Source organism: Balaenoptera musculus, chromosome 10 (genome assembly GCF_009873245.2).
Source record: "Balaenoptera musculus isolate JJ_BM4_2016_0621 chromosome 10, mBalMus1.pri.v3, whole genome shotgun sequence".
NCBI lineage: Eukaryota > Metazoa > Chordata > Mammalia > Artiodactyla > Balaenopteridae > Balaenoptera > Balaenoptera musculus.
In genome coordinates this window covers 18,524,938-18,545,224 of record NC_045794.1, presented here as the reverse complement: position 1 = coordinate 18,545,224, position 20,287 = coordinate 18,524,938, and the positions used below count along the sequence as shown (strand labels likewise).

General features: G+C 35.3%; 1 protein-coding gene across 19 annotated transcripts in view; it reads left to right on the top strand.

Annotated features, from left to right (window-relative positions):
• C2CD5 (C2 calcium dependent domain containing 5) overlaps positions 1–20,287 on the top strand; it is an 82,655-nt gene that overhangs the window by 43,719 nt on the left and 18,649 nt on the right. For all 19 annotated transcript variants that reach the window (XM_036865209.1, XM_036865199.1, XM_036865203.1 and 16 more), the window contains 9 exons: positions 2,000–2,114; positions 5,167–5,262; positions 8,049–8,240; positions 11,801–11,987; positions 15,074–15,238; positions 16,817–16,957; positions 18,872–18,935; positions 19,704–19,765; positions 19,976–20,074. In XM_036865209.1, the coding sequence (XP_036721104.1) occupies positions 2,000–2,114; positions 5,167–5,262; positions 8,049–8,240; positions 11,801–11,987; positions 15,074–15,238; positions 16,817–16,957; positions 18,872–18,935; positions 19,704–19,765; positions 19,976–20,074 (1,121 nt within the window). The remainder of the gene's footprint in view (positions 1–1,999; positions 2,115–5,166; positions 5,263–8,048; positions 8,241–11,800; positions 11,988–15,073; positions 15,239–16,816; positions 16,958–18,871; positions 18,936–19,703; positions 19,766–19,975; positions 20,075–20,287) is intronic.

Sequence of the window (20,287 nt, the reverse complement as noted above, 5' to 3'; positions counted from 1 at the left end):
CATTAATTTAAACAACAATATTGTGGATTACTTCCTGTAAAATTCATTTTTAAAACAGAAAAGCTACCATGTATTACTTGCAGCAAGATGTAGGCAAACCTAATGTGAGAAATCTAAAAACGTAGTATACGATTATTTGGTTTAGCAAGTAATATTGTAAACTTCCAGAATGATTTAAAAAGTAAATAGCACGTTCTACTGTTAAATTTTAGAAAAATTAGACTTTTTATTTTACATAGTTTTTCAGGAAAATAATTATTTTCTAAACTGAGATGTATTTCTCTTATTTGTGATATCTATTTTCAAAGAATCATAAGTACTTTGATAGATTGAGCAACTACTTGAATAATAGTTCGTCTTACGATATAAAATTTCCCTATTAGGAAAGGATGATGTTAAATAGATATCCAAATTGGTCTGGAAACATGTATGTCCTAAAAAGAATGGATTTGAAAGTATATTTGTGCTGTTGACGTCTCCATGTCATTTAGGAATATGAAGAAGTTCTTTAACATAGTAGTGTATGTGCAAAACAGGGCCACCTAATTGTCTCACACATTTCTTAATTCATAATATTGATTGCTAACACCATATTGTAGTATTTTCTGTTTCTTTTCCTTCTTTATTTTATCTCGTACTCTGATCTTTTCCTGAGTTTCCTGGAGTTTGCATTTCTTTCTTTTCTTCTGAAAGAAAGTTTTAGGGTAGCTCTGTATTGGATCCAAAACTTTAAATCAAGAACTGGCTGGCATCATTTGTAGTTCTGGCTCTTATCTCCTCATTTCTCCCCTTTGCTGATCTCCTCCCTGCGGAGGAGATCATAGGAATGTGAGCTATACCAAGCCTTTTAACCTTTCTTTACTTTGCTGTCTTCAGTATTTCACTAGTGAGTATGATTCTACTTATTCTACTTATTTTGAAAAATGTATTTGAAAACTGCATAAGTACTGAAATTCAAGAAAGAAGGCTTTTGGATGGTTTGATTTTCAGTCTTAATAGTGCCTTTTATGTGGAAAATTTACAGTAAGAACTTAGCATATTATTTAGAGTTGTTTTTTCTATTCCAAATTGTTCCCAAACGGAATTGCCACAAAAAGAAACAAATTAGGATATGCTGATTACAGACCGTTTCTGTTTTTAACATCTTTGCACTTAAAAAGTTACTATATATGCAGCTGCTGTTCACCAGTAGCTAAATGCAAGTGATTAGGAAGTATGTGTGACAGATGCTCCATCTATAATGCTCCATTACAAGCAATATTGGACTCCTCTATGGTAATAAAATGCAATTCTGTGATTCTAAAGCATTTTCTTAATGACAGAGCCATTTATGGAGTTACAGTGTTCTATCTGAAATTTGTCCTTATATACATTAACCAGATTCTTTGTATTAATCTTTCAAATGTATTTGCTTTCCTTATTTTGCATTGGCCAGTCCCTTTATTTCTTGCCACTTTGCTTCAGGACCCACATCTCTTTAGAAGAATGGTTACAGATGGCTTTCTGCTTTTTAACATTGACAAATCTTTGCCTTGGAAAGAACCCAGGATATAGCGCATTATAAAAAATAGGTACCAGGAAATGAAATCAGAATTTAAGTTAAATTTATGGATATGACTCATAAGGTATCCACTCAGTGAGGTGAGACATAGGATGTCCTTTTAGGTTAAGATTGGAATCTGGAAACTCTGGGTCTACCTTTCAAGTTGTATCTAATAAAATACATCCCTATAGATGTCCCTTAAAGTAATAAAGCAGATAGAACTAGGTGGTTTATCTTCTAGCAATCGAGTTTAAAATGTTAAACTTTTTGAGAAGTAGCATTAAATTAAAATGTTAATAAGCTTTTTGAGAAGTAGCATTTTAAAGATGTGAAGTTTTAAAAACTGTTGTAGAATAGTACTTCTTTGCCTTCCAGAGTATGCTTATTTTAAACATTTCTTGTTCAAATAGACAATGTGCTATTGAGTAGTGAACTGATTTAAAATTTATTTTTCAGATGAACCAGAAACTCGAGATGCGTGGTGGGCAGAAATCAGACAAGAAATAAAATCACATGCCAAAGCATTAGGCTGTCATGCTGTAGTGGGCTACAGTGAATCAACTAGCATTTGGTAAATGAAAACAACTTGATTTTCTAGATGCTGTAAGTTACAGATTGTCATCTGAAAGGGGGAAAGCTTTATGCAGATACAGGGAAAAGAAGAATAGTGGAGTGGTCCAGGAGCATGGGCTTTTTTAGAGTACATCACACCGAGGTTCATATGCCATTTTTACTACTTAATTAATGTGAAACTTTGGGAAAGTTACTCTACTCCTGTGAGCCTCAGTTTGCACACTGAAGTGGAGATAATAACTGCCTATCAGTTAAGGTTATTGAGGGATTAAATGAGAATATAATACTGGCACATAGCAAGTATTAACTCTAGGCCTACTTTACTCCAGTTTGTGACTCCACTAACTCCTCTGGGATTTTGGAACCCTTGATCTATTGTAAATGAACTTGCCATGTGTCTTTAAAGTTCATTGTAAACTCTTTCTGCCTTCTTTTACTAACTGTAACTTAACTTTCTCCTGCCAACAAATCATCCTTTCTAACTCTACCCAGTTAGGAAGGGACTTCCATACTCTTAGTTCTCAATCCACTTTTCTCCTACCTTTCATTTGGAGAGCCTCTCCTCCTTTAAAGTCCATGCCATTCCACAGTTCAGAATTTTCTGCCTCCAAAACTTTCTTCTGCCTTGTTCATTACTGCTTGGCCCATCTCCTCCAGTTAAACAAGGTTATCTCCCTTCTAACAGCCTGGCATTGTACTTTCTCATTCTCGAATCCTCTATCCCCACGTGACTTTCAGCCTTATTTTGGACCTCACTGTGGCTTGAAACTGCTTCTCTTTAAAAATTTGAAACCATAAAATTTCCCTCTTGGATCACAACTTAATATTTTTCCACCCATCCCATTTGCTCATTTACACCTAGTTTGTTTTGACCCTTATCCTAACCAAGAGTTTTCCCAGTTCCTTACATAGGTTCTGACTTTACTTGCTATCTGCCATCCTTGAACCCTACTTTCCACTCGTTCAGAAGTTTGTAGTGGATATCTCATCTAGAAACTGTTTGACCTTCTGCTGTCTTATTTTTCCACCTTGTGTTGGATAATTCTTACTGCTAGCTATTACCTGGATAACTCTCTTGTGGTGGTGGCGATCATTTTTGTTGGAGAAAAAATGATTAGACTGTAGTAAATGAGGATGTTACAGAGCCATGCTATTTCATCTTCTGAGGACCCTTTCTTTTCCTTTGCAGACCACGTATTATACCCTTGAACTGCTGTATTCCCATAGTAGCTGTTCTACTTTTGTTAAACTACTAACTTTGTTATGCTTATCCTGCCTTACTCCCCAGTAGGTAGTCTTGCTTATTCATGGATTTCGTGTCATGCACTCTCCGGTCTTAGGGATATGGTTTTAAAAGACATAGTTCTTGCCGCCAGATTCACATTCTCCTGGAGAATTATGACAAGTATAATATATTTTATGATAGAGACATCCTAGGATGCTTTAGGATCTCAGAAGGCTGGAGGTTAGAAGTAGGATTGGAAGAAAGTGTTAATGAAGTAACTGAAGCTTGAACTGAATCTTGGGAGATGAGCATGAGTTATATCAATGAAGAGAAAAGGCATAGGGAGGGTCTTCAAGGCGAAAAGACTAGCATGTGGAGAAGGCCAGAGGTGTAGATCAGTGGCTGGAGATAAATCACAGTTGCAGGAGCCTATAGAAATGGGTTCAATTAATCATTAGAAGTTTGTGTTCACCTGATACAAACTTCTCTTTTCCCTCTAGACCTCAAAATATCTTTGTCTTTAAATCCTGTCTTTACTAGTTTTTTCTGTTCTAACCCATCCTACTTACTATTATTGGATTCAGTTCCCTGAAACGCATACCTTGAAATGCACGCCTGCTCTTGTAGCTCCTTGATTTGGCGCCTTCTGTGGCTCCCTGTTACTTTTTCTGATGTTCTCAGTGCCCACTTAAACATTGTAAGCCTGGCCTCTTACAGATCAAGTGACCATTTCTTTTATATCCTTTCTTCTGGTCCATTTACTCTTTGTTTCCAGCATTTCGTCCCTAGGCTGCTACTTTTCTCATTAGCTTTGGGTGATCTCATTCAATAATTATGTTGATTGTTTAATTTTTTTTCAAGCTGGGTGGTATGTAATCAAAGAGTTTCAAAGAATTCTTTTGAAAATCAGTTTTTATCATACATATAATGATGTAGCATAAGCTCTGTTTAGTTTATTTTGTATTTTATTTGTTTCAGATATCTTTTTATTATTAAGTTTGAATTAAGCTATAACAATATAGATATTTACATAGTTGTGCTTTTAGAATAATTTTAATAAAATTCAGTATACACTTAAAAGAGTATTTTAATACAGTTTGATGGGTTATTACTGGATTCAGCAATATAGTTTATTACTACCTTTATTTTGAAGCATTCCAGCTTTATTCTTTATCAGCTTTACCATATTTTAAAGGAGTCACACTGCTATATTTAAAATAAAATGCCTTTCCATGAAAAAATAAAAAAATAAAAAACAAACAAAAAACAAATAAAATGAATCAATTGTCATTAATATTATGCTTTATCTTTTACAATTTTTTTTTTTTTTAAATTTATTTATTTATTTTTGGCTGTGTTGGGTCTTCGTTTCTGTGGGAGGGCTTTCTCTAGTTGCGGCAAGTGGGGGCCACTCTTCATCGCGGTGCGTGGGCCTCTCACTATCGCGGTCTCTCTTGTTGCGGAGCACAGACGCGCAGGCTCAGTAGTTGTGGCTCACGGGCCCAGTTGCTCCGCGGCATGTGGGATCTTCCCAGACCAGGGCTCGAACCCGTGTCCCCTGCATTGGCAGGCAGATTCTCAACCACTGTGCCACCAGGGAAGCCCCTACAATTTTTAAATAAGAAAGAATTCTTATCTTTTCCATTTTAACAACATTACTTCTGTTTTCTATTCTAGGTTTAGGAGGTAATCCTGTGATATTAATATTTAGTAGAGTCTAACTTTAAATTTAAATTGTCACCCTTGTAATCACTTTGATATTTAACATTTTCCAAAGTTAGATTCCCTGAAAATGTTAACTTGTTTATGTTTTTTTCTTTTGTAGTGAAGAGGTCTGTATTTTATCTGCATCCGGCACAGCAGCTGTACTGAACCCTAGATTTCTGCAGGATGGCACCGTGGAGGGCTGTTTGGAACAGAGGTTGTCATGACAGCCTGGCTTATTTTCCTTAAGGGCAGAGAAGGGAGAGGTTGACTTTCTTCCTCTCAGAGCTGGGCTAGTCCTTCTCTATGAGGGTGGGTTACAGGCGTGCAGTTTTGAAATCAGGACCAGGCACTTTACTGATTTTTACTTAATCCGTAGCAACAAAGAAGTGTTGGGTTCTGCACTGTATGACACATCATTATTTCTCATATCTTGATAAATGACACATATGATTACCAATCGAAGGATTTCAAGTATACATTTTTTTGTTTGCTACAGTGTAGAAATAATTTATTTTATTTGAGTTTTCTCTTCCTTTCCTTTCTCTTACCTCCAAAACAGGAAAAGGTCATGAAACAATTTTCATAAAATTCTTAATTTACAAAACAATCAAAACACTATGTTATCGGAAAATTACGTATAAAAGCTTCAATTATGTTATAAAAGCTTCATGAAATATAACTTTAATATATGTGAAAGAGAAAGTAAAAATGAAAGCATTAGGTAAAATGAGATTACTTTTTGTTTTATTTGATTATTGGTCCCTTTAATCTGTTAGCTTCCATAAATGTCATAAGTATTTTCCATAAGACGATGAAGTTATCAAATATATATACAAAAAACTATTAGTTTGGTACCAGAGTTTTCCCAAATAATATAAATTTTAAATACACCTTGCCCTACACTATGCATATTTATTTTCCCCCAGTATTAATGTATTAGTGTATATTAAGGAAGAAAGCAAAAAAAATTCTGTATGTGATCAAATTTAGTATAAATTTGCAAGTCTCTGTATAGCAAAGAAAGATATGCTAGCTCTGGTAGGCACACAGAAGACCTTGGTCAGTTTCTTCTTTTGTCAGTATTAAAAATGAATCTTGACCATAATATATTTCTGAGCATTAAAAGTCATGGTAAATAGGAAAGTGGAGGTGGAACATTTTGAAGTATATTGAGCAATTGGAATATTCCTTTGAGAAAACTGACTTTGCCATTGAGTTGTCCCAGTGCTGTCATATAGTTCTCACCTGTGGCAATAGATTCCATTCTTCACTAGATAGAAGCCTAATTAAACAAACAACCTTTCCCATCCGGCTTGGTTGTTTCGGTATTGTGGCTTGGATGGACACAGTGAGCTCTCTTGAACGGCAGTCTGATGCAACAGATACCATCCCTATTTGTAAAAGAGGAAAATGTCTTTTTCTTTCTGCTATGAAATTATTAGTGCTTACTAGAGAAAATTTGAAAAATGTAGGAGAGTAGAAGGAAGAAAAAAATTCCCTAGGGTATGAGTATTCAAAGATAATGCCTTTTGTACATTTCATATTTCAAATGCTTTCATAAATTTTAGCACTTTTATTTTTTATGCCTTATGATGTTACACCACTTATGTTCAAATTTCTGTGAGGTGTTTAGTTAAAAATTGCCCCAGTTTTCATCTTTCTGTGTCCCCTTTTAACACATGGGCTTTGGATTCAAACAAACTGGCATAAAAATCTGAGGTCTGCTACTTAGTACTTAGTGTGACTGAGCAAGTTACTTAGTATCTCAGCTTGGTTTCAGGCCAAGTGGAACTAGTTTTTGTTGCCCTCTGTTGGGTGTTATATTACAGGGGGTGAGTATTTAGCTATAGTTTTCTTACTTAATCTTCAAAAAAACAAAAAAGACCCTTTCTAGGTAGATATTGTTGTTGCAGTTTTATAGAGGAGGCTCTGAGAGGTTAAATGACTTGCTCAGCGTCACACAGCTCTGCCCAGATCTGTCTGATTCCCCTGTTACTTCTAATAGGCGAGAATGCCATCTCAACAATAAAAGAATAATATCTGGGAGAAACTTAATTTGATTTAGAGGGTTATTGTGAAAATTCAGTGAAATAATGTATACAAAGAATCTACAGAAAGCCTGACTCCTGGTAGGTGTTGTATGAGTTTTCTTTTCCCTTTTTAATGTGTCTACCTGCCAAATTTCAACTTTTAAAGGGTTGCTTTCGATGAAAGGGATTTGAGAACCCACATCTTACCAGAGCCATAGAAGATGTGGCTGTGTGAAAGCTGGGATTTCTCCATGGAGCTTCCCTCTGTTTCCCTTCCTGTTCTCCTCATTTCCTCATATTTAATGACTGAATAAATACTTAATCATTCTAAAATGATTTCATAAACAGCACAGTACAACAGACATTTTACAATGAATGGGGAGGTTGTGGGTTGTTCATTTGTGCTTTATGTATGATGGATATTCATTTCTGAAGCACGGGTGTTTTGGTTTTGCAGAAATGCTAAAACAGACATCATAAATTAGAAACTTTAGAGTATGCCTAGCTTTAACTTACATTTTTTCCTCTTAAATAGATTTGTTTTTAACCATAGATTTTTTTCAAATTGTTAGGTTGGTTAAAAAGTTTTTTTTCTTAGGAATTATTTTGTGATTTTATTTGTGTTATCTTTGTCACACAGTAGAAAAATGTCATGCTTATTGTCTAGCCATTTGTTTTTATGTTGTATCCCAAAGGAAAAACCATTGGAATGATAGTGGTTTTTGTCAGGTGATAAGTCATCAGACATAAGAATTGATGCAAAATGACTCTACTTGTATAAGCCTCTTCTTTCATAGCACAGTGCATGGTTCTGATTTCCTGGTCATTTCTTATCAGTCATAGTGGTACTTACTATGGTCGAAGTTGTGGTGTAGTTTGTATACTAGTACTGGATATGTAATATATGTTTTTGAAAAAATGCATAGAATTTTCAAGAATACCTTTTTTTTTCTTAATGTATTCTTAATAGGCTAGAAGAAAATTTGCCTGCAGGCTGTGGATTTTGCCATATACCATATGATGAACTGAATATGCCATTTCCAGCTCATCTCACATATTGCTATAACTGCAGGAAACAAAAAGTTCCCGATGTTCTCTTTACAACTATAGACCTCCCAATGGATGCAGCAGTTATTGGAAAAGGTTGTCTCATTCAAGCAAGGTATGTTTGTGAAGACGGTATTTGGGGTCCTTGGAGGAGTATAGGGTATGGAGTCAAATAGACGTATTTTCAAATATCTGCTCATTCCTACCTGTGTGATCCTGGGCAGGCTTGGCAATTCTATCTGAACCTCTTACTTTACTGTATGGAAAATATGGAGGAAAAATATCCTCTTTATGAAACTCAGATAAGTTTATATGCAAAAGCAGTTTTAAACATTGAAATTCTGTACAAATGTGTATTATTATGAGGATTATTAATTAACCTGTTGCAGGCTGGGGGTGTGACTCAGTATGCTTTAATGACATTAAATATCTAATACATTGTGGAAATTGACTTTTTCGTCTTCTTAAGAACAGTGCTATGTGGTGTTTCCTTTACAACTTCAGTTAGCTGTTAAGAGTTCCTTTTAAAGTGTACTGGAATAGGAAATGCTAAATTGTGGTTGGCACACAGGAAACAGCTGCAGCTATCTAGGTCACCAACAACTGCCAGGCTACCAAATCCATTGAGCATTTCTGTCCTCATTTTACTTAACATCTCAGCAATAATCACACACTTGATCATTTTCTCCTTCTTGAAACTTTTGACTTCACAATGCCACACCTCCTCCTTTTTCCTACCTTTATGTATAGTCTTCAGTCTCCTTGTTGATTCCTCCTCATTTCTTGTTCCTTGAGAGCCGTGAGTTTGGACCCCCTTTCAAAGCTTTCTCCCTAGTTGAACTCATCAACTCCTATAAGTCTGTATGCTCTCTGTAAGTCTAGGACTCCCAAATTTATAGCTCTAGTCCAGAACTTTCTTCTGAGTTTCAGACCCATATACTTTCCTGTCTGCTTTACACATCATTTCCTTAGGCATCTCATACTTGTTCCAAATTGAACTGCTGATTTTCTCCATTTCTTTCATATTGGTCTTTTCTGTTTTAATAAGTGATACTTGCTCTATCCAGTTCTTTCTTCCAGATATGGTATTCTACCTCCCCATATCAAAGTTATTACAAAGGCATGTTACATCTTCTTCTAAAGTATGTTTCTAATCCATTTACTTTTGCTTTCATTCCCTGTTGCATCTTAGACCTTCCATTTAGGATTGTTTTTCTTTTGCTTGAGTTATCTCCTTGAGTATTTTTTTTGGTGGATCTGCTGGTGGTGAACTGTCTATTTTTACTTGTCTGAAAATGAGTCTATTTTATCTTTAAAAGATATTTGGGGCTGGCAGTTATTTTCTTTAAGCACACTGAAGATACCCTTCCACTGCCTTCTGGCTTTCATTGCGACTGTTGAGAAATAACCTATTAGACTAAATGTTGTTCCTTTGAACTTTGTCTATTTTTTCCCCTCAGGCTGTGTGTGAGCTATTTTATTTGTCTTTGGTTTTCTGCAGTTTCCCTATGAAGTGTTAGGTATGGAGTTCTCTTTATCCTAATTGTTATACCTTGGGCTTCTTGGATCTGTAGATTGGTGTCTTTCATGAATTTAAAAAAAATTTTAGGTTAGTTCTGTGTTTCATCTGTTCTCTCTTCTTGATACTCCAATTAAAAGTATGTTAGACTTTCTCACTGCCTCCTCTATGTCTGTTATTTTCTTGTCTTATGTTTTTTAATCTTTTTGTTTCTTTATGTTATATTTTGGATATTTTCTTATTTATCTTTCAATTCTTTAATTTTCTCTTCAGCTGTCTTTAATATGCTATTACACCTAATAATTGGGTTTTAAAATTTTTGATAATCTATTTTTATTCCCAGAAGTTTTATTTTGTTCTTTTTCAAGTATATCATATACTATAGTCTGTGATTGATTCTGTAACTGATGATTTTAATATCTAAAATCTTTTTTTGCCTGTTGTTTCTGCTGGTTATTGTTCATTGTGTTTTACTTGCTTTGACTCGCAGAAAGTTGCAAAAATTGTATAGAGTCCTGTGTACCCTTCAACTAGCTTCCCCCATTGGTGACATCTCATACAGCTGTAGTATAGTATCAACTAGGAAATTGACATTGTTATAATACTGTTAACTATGCTACAGACCTTATTCCGTTTTACACTTTTTTAAACTTGCATTCATTTGTGTATATATGTATAGGTCTATGCAGTTTTATCCCACAAATAGATTTGTGAAAACCACCACCGCAGTCAAGATACAGAACTGTCCCACCACCACAAAAGAATTTCCTTATGCTACCTCCTTATGTTTGTACCCTGCATTGCTCCTTGCCCTGGTCCTGTGATGCTTTTAGGAAGATTTTTAAAGATACAGTTTATTCAGTTTTTTTTTTTTCTGTTTTAGGTAAGAGGGGATTAGTCTTCATCAGCAGTTCTCAGAGTGTGGTACCTAGACCAATAGCGTCACCATCTTTGGGGGACCGTATAGAAATGCAAATTCTCAGGTCACGTGCCAGACCTGTTGAATCGGAAACTCTGGGGATGGTAATTGTTTTTTAACAAGCCCTCCAGATGGTTCTGATGCAAGGCAGAGTTTGAGAACTATTGGCCTAAATAGGCTGGCTTGCCAGTTTGGGGATCTTTCCTTCATCTTCACAGCTACCTTTTTTAGTCCAAGCTCTCATTGTCTCTTACCTAAATTTAAGCCTCTTGTCTGCCATCCCCACATCAGTTCTCTTATCTTTACTCCATTCTCTGTGTAGCAGTATAAACGATGTCCTAAAATATACTTTGGATCGTGTTACTACTTAAAACCTATGTGGGGGTTCCCATTGCTGGCAGAATAAAATCAAACTCCTCACCATGACCTGAAGCCCCTAACATGCTCATGCCCATGCTTAACTGCACCCTCATCTGTGTTGCCCTCACTCTTGCTCACTTCACTTGACCTACAGTGGTCTCCTTTTGGTTCTTCTAATATGCCAGCTCCATTCTGTCATTGTCTTTTTCCAGCACTCCCAATTCCATCGTGCTTTTAAGATCCCAGTTCAGGTGTCATCTCTGCTGTGAGGCCTTATGTCGAGTTATTCTCACTTTTCTTCACCTGGTTTATTTTCTGCACAGACTGGATTCTTAAGCATTATCTGTGGTTGCCTTGTTTCTTTGTTTATTCCTACTCCCCTCCCCTCTGCCCCCACTGGAATATAAGCATGAACAGGGACTTGGTGTTTTATTCATTGATCAGTGCCTTTGTGTTTTATTCATTGATCAGTGCTCACCACCTAGAACAGTGCCTGGCACATGGTGTATACTCAAGTAGGCTTTGTATTCTTTTAATGAGTAAATTAAGTTTTTTCCTTTGCTATCCACCCATTATATGATCACAGGGAGTTATGAAATCTAAGATGCAAAATTATATTCTCTAGTGATTTTGATCAGTATTTATTTCATTTCTAGAGATTTTGAGATTTTTTTTCCTTTTTATTCAAATAGGACTTTTAGCAAAAGTATGTACAGTGAAAAAAATGGCAGAAAAGATTATTGATAAAACTTAAGAAGTCCGTTTGAAACAATTAAATGTTTTATCAAGCACACTTTTAGAAACTTTAAAAAAATTGGACATTTCTTAAGATTGTACCAAGAACACTCTCCACTGACTAAATTATTTTCCTTAACAGGTTGTGTCGCTTAAAAAAGAAGGCACAAGCAGAAGCAAATGCCACAGCTATCAGTAATCTGTTGCCATTTATGGAATATGAAGTGCATACTCAGCTAATGAATAAACTAAAACTCAAAGGAATGAACGCTTTATTTGGACTGAGAATTCAGATCTCAGTGGGTGAAAATATGTTGATGGGCTTAGCGGTGAGTTTCGATGTTTTGGTTTTGTTTTGTGATTCCTGTAGTTGTAGATTGTTTTATGTGATTCAAAGAGTCTTCTAAAAAGACTTATCTAAAGATCTGGCATTAAGGCTTTTAAGGCTTTAGGGACATTATAAGAAGTAAAGAAAAATCTAGTGATAGGCTTTCAAATGTTTTTATATTTATAAGAGTATTATTTGAAATTAAATTAATAAACTATTATATAAATTTTTTATATTTATACTATTATTATATTTTTGTATTCTGATCATAATTCCTATGGTCAGATTTCTAAGAATTGCCATGTATAGCTTGTTTTGTAAGTCGGCCACCACTGTTCTGAACTTTATTATTGTTTGTACATTGCTAAAACAGGGTTTCTCCTTCTTGGCACTGTTGACATTTGGGGCTGGATAACTCCGTTATATGGAGCTGTCTTGTTCATTGTAGGATGTTTAGCAGCATTGCTGGCCTCTGTCCACTAGATGCTAACAGCTTCCCCACAGTGTGACAACCAAAACTGTCCCCAGACGTTACCAGATGTCCTTTGGGGGACAAAATCACTCCTGAGTGGGGAGGACCACTGTGCTAAAAGAATCTTTAGTTTTAATGGAGAAAATCAATACATGAGAGAATGTGCACCAGTGCTCAGCAGTGCAATGTGCAATAAAATACGTGTGTTTCTGAAGCGCTAATAAATTGTGAGGCAGTGAAAAGCTCTTTATCTCAGCTTCATGTTCACCTTGGCTTATTAGAAAATAAGTTCCAACTAGAAAGTTACCAGTGGAGAAAGTGAGAACTGCCTTTTTAAGTAGCCTGAGACCCAGAGAACTAGATACCTGCAAAATATTTATGGAAATTCTCTCATATTCTCCACACTTTGCCAGCCAGAATTTTTGTCTGTGTCACCAGTACTTTTCAAATTGGAATTCTCTGTCATCTTTCTGAGACATGCATAGAAATTTAATTTTAAGAAATTTATGGGGGACTTCCGTGGTGCTTCAGTGGGTAAGACTCTGCACTCCCAATGCACGGGGCCCAGGTTTCAGCCCTGGTTGGGGAACTAGATCCCACATGTCACAACTAAGAAGTCAGCATGCCGCAACGAAGACCCAGTGCAGCCTAAATAAATAAATAAATAAATAAATAAATAAATAAATAAAAGAAATTTATGGAATTTGTTTTCTTTTTCTCAGTATGCATTTGTAGATAAAATGCCAAATTGTTTCCTGCTTCATCTGTTCTTTCTATAAAAGCAAATATGCAAATTTCTGTATGTAGGGGATAATTGTGTGTTGATGATTAATTAGGAAATCTCACTTTTTTAACAAGAGGAATTTGCAGTGATTAATAAAGGTAATCTGATTCATATTAAAATACTTGATATTTAGATTAACTTGGGGAAAAGAGTGTTCGTTATAATTCACCCATCTAAAAACTCACAGGCTTAGCGAGGGCATAACATAAATGTGTAGTCAGGCTGAATACAGAACTGTAGTTATTGGTGGGTGTCTTTGGAACTAAGAGCTTGGTTTAGATTCAGAAGTTTAAAGAACATTGTGCCAATTGTAGCAAACACTTGATGGTTGAGCCCCAGGAAACTAGTTTGTGACCCTGGTATAATTCTTCAGTGCCTGCCTCAAATACTGCCTTTTCTGATTCTTACTAATCTTTTCTTCCTGATCACTAGTGACACTCATTTATAACTGTTTGAGCTTTTGATCTTTGTGCTGTTTTAGCCTGTGCAGTTAAATCTCGAGGTCCCAAGAGTTGCCTCCATGATAGCTAATCCCCGACGAGTGCCTCCTGGGTGTCCGGCACTGGGCTGCTCCAGAAAGAATGTAATATTATCTTCACTTTAGAAGACGAGGACACGGACGCTGTGATAGGTTGAGACTTGTCCAAAGTGACATGGTTGTAGGTACCGGAACTCAGTTTCAAACCCAGGCCTGTCTAGTTCCGGAGTTTGTGTTCTCAGCCATTCTGGGCTGTTGCCTCATTAGTGAATGCAGTTAAAGTGTTAGAGATGGGGCACTATGGCGCAGAAGGTGTTCTGAGCTTGAGCATGAGACTGGGTGGTGAGTGCAGTCATGGACACATGAACAACCCAGGAGAAAGAGCTTCTGGGGATCAATTTCATCTGCTGCCCAGACTTCATCATAGAGTACTATACCCTTTCTAGGAAAGACTTTTACAAAATTGGCAATTGTGTAATAACAGTAACAACAACGACAAATCTAACAATTCAAAATACGCAAATATCCAGAGTTAAAAGAATTGTCTTCTCTTTTCTCCATTCCACTCCTTTGATGTTAACAATTTGATGTTTGTACTTTTATACATTTTTTTTTTTTTGCTTTGCTTTACTTACAGAAGCATTTTTAAACATAAATGCACATAGGTGTGTGTGTGTGTGTGTGTGTTTTATCTTGTTTTGTATTTCCCCTAATAGTTTTTCAGTACTAATGGCATGTAGTACTGTTACAAAGTCACAATTTAGTAGTTATTTAATTAAATATTTAAAATAAGTCTGTATCAAGTTTTCTCTCTTGGTGATTATGGAGGCAGAACGGTATAGTGGAAAGTTCTTGGTATTAGGAGTCGGAAACAGATTCAAGTCTCTTCCCCACATTTATTGACAGTGTGATCTTAAGTTTCCTATCCTTTCTGAACTCAGTTTCTTTACTTGCTTTGCATGTTTCCCTTTTACTTTTGCCACTTTAAATGTAAACTACTCATTCATGAAAAATTTACTTTTTAACAACTTTCAATCATATTTTTATAAGCTGTTTTTTTCAGTGCAGTTTTTTACAATCATAACAAAAAACTTTAAAGTCCAGTTGGGTATGCAGTGAAAAGTAAATCATCCTTTCACTGCTGTCCCTGACCTACCCACAGTTCTTGCTGGAAGTAACCAACCCCTGTTACCAGTTCTGATTTTTTGTGCCCTTCCACATATGTCCTATGCAAGCACTGGTGCTAATTATCTTTTTCCTCCAGGGCAAGGACCACATTCCTGAATATGAAAACTTAAGGACTATTATTCTTTAGATATTTTTTTCTGATTATTTCCCCATTATTTTTACCAGTCAGCCACAGGTGTGTATTTAGCAGCTTTACCAACGCCTGGTGGTATTCAGATTGCTGGGAAGACTCCTAATGATGGCTCGTACGAGCAGCATATATCTCATATGCAGAAGAAGATAAATGACACGATTGCTAAGAATAAAGAATTATATGAAATCAATCCTCCGGTAAGTGAAATAAATCTCCACTGTGAATATATAAGTTGCTATTTAGATTTTAGTATATTTTTAGGTTCTCTTAAAGATTTTTCCGCCACTGTCTAGATTTGCTCTCCTCATTGCTCATTCTTTCACCTCCCTTTACATCCATGCTCAAATGTCTTATTTTTTAGGGAGGCTGACTTTGACCACCCTATTTAAAAAATTAACTCTCCTGTCAGTTTTTGGTACTTCCTATCCTCCTTCTGTGTTTTATTGTTTTCTGTTTCTCTTATCTCTGTGTGTCTTTGTGTGTGAAATATGTTTTTGATTTTTGTCTATTACTTGATACGCCCAATAGAATGAAGCTCCATCAGGGCTGTATTCCTAATGGCTAGACCAGTTCCTCCTGGTAGTAACCACCTGATAAATACTTGTTGAATGACTAAAGAAATGGCTTAAAATGTTCTTTTTTAGTAAGAAGAAAGATTGCTTATCTGTGGTAGAAATGTTCAAGAATACAGAGTCTTCTCTTTCTCATTTTGTAGTCACTGTAATAGGTACCCTGTCAGATTTATCTAGGGCAGGTTAATGGGGAGTGTAAGTAAGATAAATGGATGCGAAGGTGCTGCAGAGGTAGCTGTGTTACGAAACTGTGGTTGCAGTTTTATGCAAGGTATGCCCTAGCAATGAACATTGAAAACATTTTTGAAAAACCTTTTTTTAAAATAATCCTTTTTTTTTTTTTAAAGGTAGTTCTGTTACACCAACAACAGGCTGTGCCTTTTACATTTGTGCTTACATACCCACATTCTCTTGATATTCCTTGTGGCCAGCAGATATTTAGAACCTCTGATTAGCTGTGATCTTTGGCTAAAAAATGGGTAAAAGCTTACTAACCCATATAAGATTGTAGCCTATACTGACCTCAAAAAGATCATTATTGTAACTATCAAAGTTTATTTAACTAAATAAGTTGCATAGCAAATACATGTATAATATGTGTATTATATAAATATACACATACATAGATACATATATCATATTCCTCATTTTACTATGTGAGGCTTCGAAAAGTTACCACTGCATAAGATATAAAAGATTAGAATCTTATTTGGGTACATAAATCTTTAATTCTTTATAGGTTATTAGGACTTTTAAATGCTGAGTAGAAAATACCTTCTGAGCTGGAAGGATCGCCAATTCCCTACTAATTGTAGTGTCCTCTTTGTACACTAGATGTCAGTGTTGCCTTGCTGTGTCTGTGACAGTTTCTGGATTAGTGTATGAAGGTTGCTATTATCAATTAAAGGAAATAGCTATGTACTCTATAAAAGGTTAATTAGTCATAAAGGTTATAATTAAATATGGACTATGAATACATTTTACATACTCCCCTTCCCCCCGGTAGTTTTCTGTTAATATAAAAATGTAAAACCAGACTGAAGCATACAAATATCAAATCATTATGTTGAACACCTGAAACTAATATGTTACATACATGTCAGTTGTACCTCAATAAAAAAAAAAAAACGACTGCAGTTTACAAAAAAACCCCAAAACAGAAAAAGACAGTCATATGATATAAAGCAATTATATTTCTTTTAGGAGATATCTGAAGAGATTATAGGATCACCCATTCCAGAACCTAGACAACGCTCAAGACTTTTGAGATCTCAATCAGAAAGCTCTGATGAAGTTACAGAATTGGACCTTTCACATGGGAAAAAAGATGCATTTGTTTTGGAGGTATTATTGCATTGGACTAATTTCTTAAAGATTTTGGAAGATAAGATATATATTTTTACAGTCAGGTCCTAAATTGATGTGATATTTTTATATCATTACAACTGTTAAAAATATCAAAAGAATATTTTATTATAGAAATTACAACAAACTTGGTAATATATCTTTTGTTTAAATAAAAGTTTAAAAAGTTTTGGAAAATTAGTTTTGGAAAAATTAGTGTTTGGGTTGAAATATAATTAAAATATTAAACTTTTGGAGCTTTTTTTGTAAACTTGGATTAATTTCAATAAGAAAGTTCTCTCTTTCACTTACTCTAATTATTACCTGCTTTATATGTCATAACATGTTACTATAATTATAACATTTTTACATGTAACACAATAATATAAGCACTGTGAATTCTGAGTGTAGTGTTTTTTTTACTGAATTCAGAGGGTGTAATTGAACTTTCATTGTAAAAACGCATCCAGAATGAACTAACTTTCTTGGAGAATAAATGTGACATGAAAGGTTTATGGAGCCTGTGCCCTCACAGATCTTCTTCCCATGCACTCCCCTGTAGAATGGTTAGCTTTGAAAGGATAGACGATCTTCCTTTGATATTGAAGGAAAGGAAAATAAATGAGGATACTTAGAAATGTTTTCTGGTAAGGTGCCAGTTGAGAGAAAAAATCAGATGCCTGGATCTCAGTAAAGCAGGAAGGTGACAGTAGAGTTGTATTGGGATGGGATTGGAGGTTTGAAGAGTCTAGAATAGTGCCCTTGAATGTGATCAGGATGTCAGCTGTGGGAGATGCTCAAGGCTTAACTGAGGTGAGAGTGTTACCTTGTAGAAAACTCAAACTATATGAATTTGTGCCTCTTTCTCATAATCTCTACAGTCTGAGAATGGAGAAAAAAAGTGGAGGTTGGTAAAAGGTTAAGGAGTAAAAAGTTCCAGGGTACAGTTTAGAGCAGTTGTACTCAAAGTGCCCTGTGATGGTGGCATCAGCAACACCTGGGAGCTTGTAAGAAATGCAAACTCTGGGGCCCCTACTTCAGACCTAGTAAATGAAAATTTCAAGGTGGGGCCCAGGAATCTGTTTAACAAACCCTCCAGATGAGGGTTATTTTCACTTTGATCCAGAGCATTTTTCATATTTTCTGATCCAGGGATCCTGGCTAAGTAGAGAACAGAAGTGCTTGGAGTATGGGCAGAAGAGGGCAAGGTGTAGATTCAGTAAGAGAGATGGGGGTTATAGTTGGAGAATGCTGGAGATCTGAGTGTAGAATGTTTTGGGGAATACCACAGTCGAGTTATGACCATGACTGTGAGTGGCTAAAGCAAAGTGGAAGTGAAAGTGGTTCTTGACATCTCGGGTGTAAGTCAGGACTTAGATCCCCAATGTACAGATGAATGTCAATATATGTCCAGTTGGATATGTTCATTACTTATAATCCACAACAGAATATTGTGATGTAGGAAAAATGGAATTTGTGCTTATTCTTTTAAGACATGCCTTTAAATTTATCCCTATGTAATTTTATTTTAAAGCAGTTCTGTATTTAGTCAGAAGATTTTTTTTAATTGCACTTTATTAATGTAAATAAATAGAGATAATGATTGCTTGTTATCTTTGTAAATCTTTTGAAACATGCCCCCATAAAGACTTGAGAAAAGACTCGTTTTTTTTAAACTCAATATACTTTATAATGTAAAATATTTCTTTTAGAAGTATTTGTAATTACTGTGGAAAAATTTATAGATAGTAGAAAAATTTTTGCAAGTTTTATATTTTAACTTAGGGAAAAATGGCCCTACTTCTCCTTGACTCTTATGTTTTCTATTTAATAAATAATAAAAACAATTTTTAAAAATTTGAAACAATTATATATTTACTACTTATGTGATAGGTTCAATCTTTTCATTTTCAGATCGATGACACAGATGCTATGGAAGACGTACATTCTCTACTCACTGATGTTCCGCCTCCTTCAGGTGAACAGAGAAAAATTACCTGGAGATGAGACTAGTTTTGCATATCAATATTTCGGTTCATAATTATTATAGCACTAACTTTATTTTAACGGCTTTATCAGTGTTACCTTCTGTCATGTTCTTTGCTGCTCCAAGATTGAAAACACATCGTTTAAAAATATTTACATTAGAACTTAGGTGAACTGATTTTTAATCCTTTTATGTTTATGCATTACAAAAAAACCATGATAATTTATTAACATGGTCTAAAGTTTCCCAGAGGTATAGAGTTTTAGAAAAAAAGAATGAATGGATCTTACAGTTAGAACTTCATGTAATAATTGAAAAATGTTATTCTTTTTTTTTTAAAAATTTATTTATTTATTATTCATTTTTGGCTGCATTGGGTCTTCGTTGCTGCATGTGGCTTTCTCTAGTTGCAGCGAGCAGGGGCTACTCTTTGTTGCAATGCGTGGGCTTCTCATTGCGGTGGCTTCTCTTGTTGCAGAGCTCGGGCTCTAGGCGCGCGGGCTTCAGTAGTTGTGGCACGTGGACTCAGTAGTTGTTGCTTGCGGGCTCTAAAGTGCAGGTTCAGTAGTTGTGGTGCACGGGCTTAGTTGCTCCACAGCATGTGGGATCTTCCCAGACCAGGGCTCGAACCCGTGTCCCCTGCATTGGCAGGCAGACTCTTAACCACTGCGTCATCAGGGAAGCCCGAAAAATGTTATTCTTTAACACAAAAATAAATGAAATGTTATCATATGTTTTACCTATAATTTATTTTGACAGGCTTTTATAGTTGTAATACAGAAATTATGCCTGGTATAAATAATTGGACATCTGAAATACAGGTAAACCTTTTATTCTTAATTTTAAGCAAATATAGCATATGTGATTTTAGCAAGTTTTTTCTTAATATATGTTTTCTTTTCAGCCTCTTTACTGCAATTAAAATCTTATCTTTTAAAAAAATACCACAGTAGTTATGATTGTTTATTTTCTGTTACAGTATTTAGTTCAGAATAATGAAATGACATGCCATTATATCTCCCCATATTTAGATGTTCACATCAGTAAGAGTAATCCGATTAAGCAGCCTTAATCTAACTAATCAAGCCCTCAATAAGAATTTTAATGATCTCTGTGAAAACTTGCTCAAGGTAGGAACCTTTTGACTAACTATACTTTAGCTAAAACTCCTCAGTATCATGAAATAAAAGAAGAAAAGTATTTATATTGTCTGGAATACTTTACACAGTTGTAGGTCGAATTATTTTTATTTACTTATCAATCTTAACCTGCCATCAAGTAAAATGCTAAAGATGTCCTCTCCATCTTAATATGCCACACTATAAAAGGAATATATTTTAAGT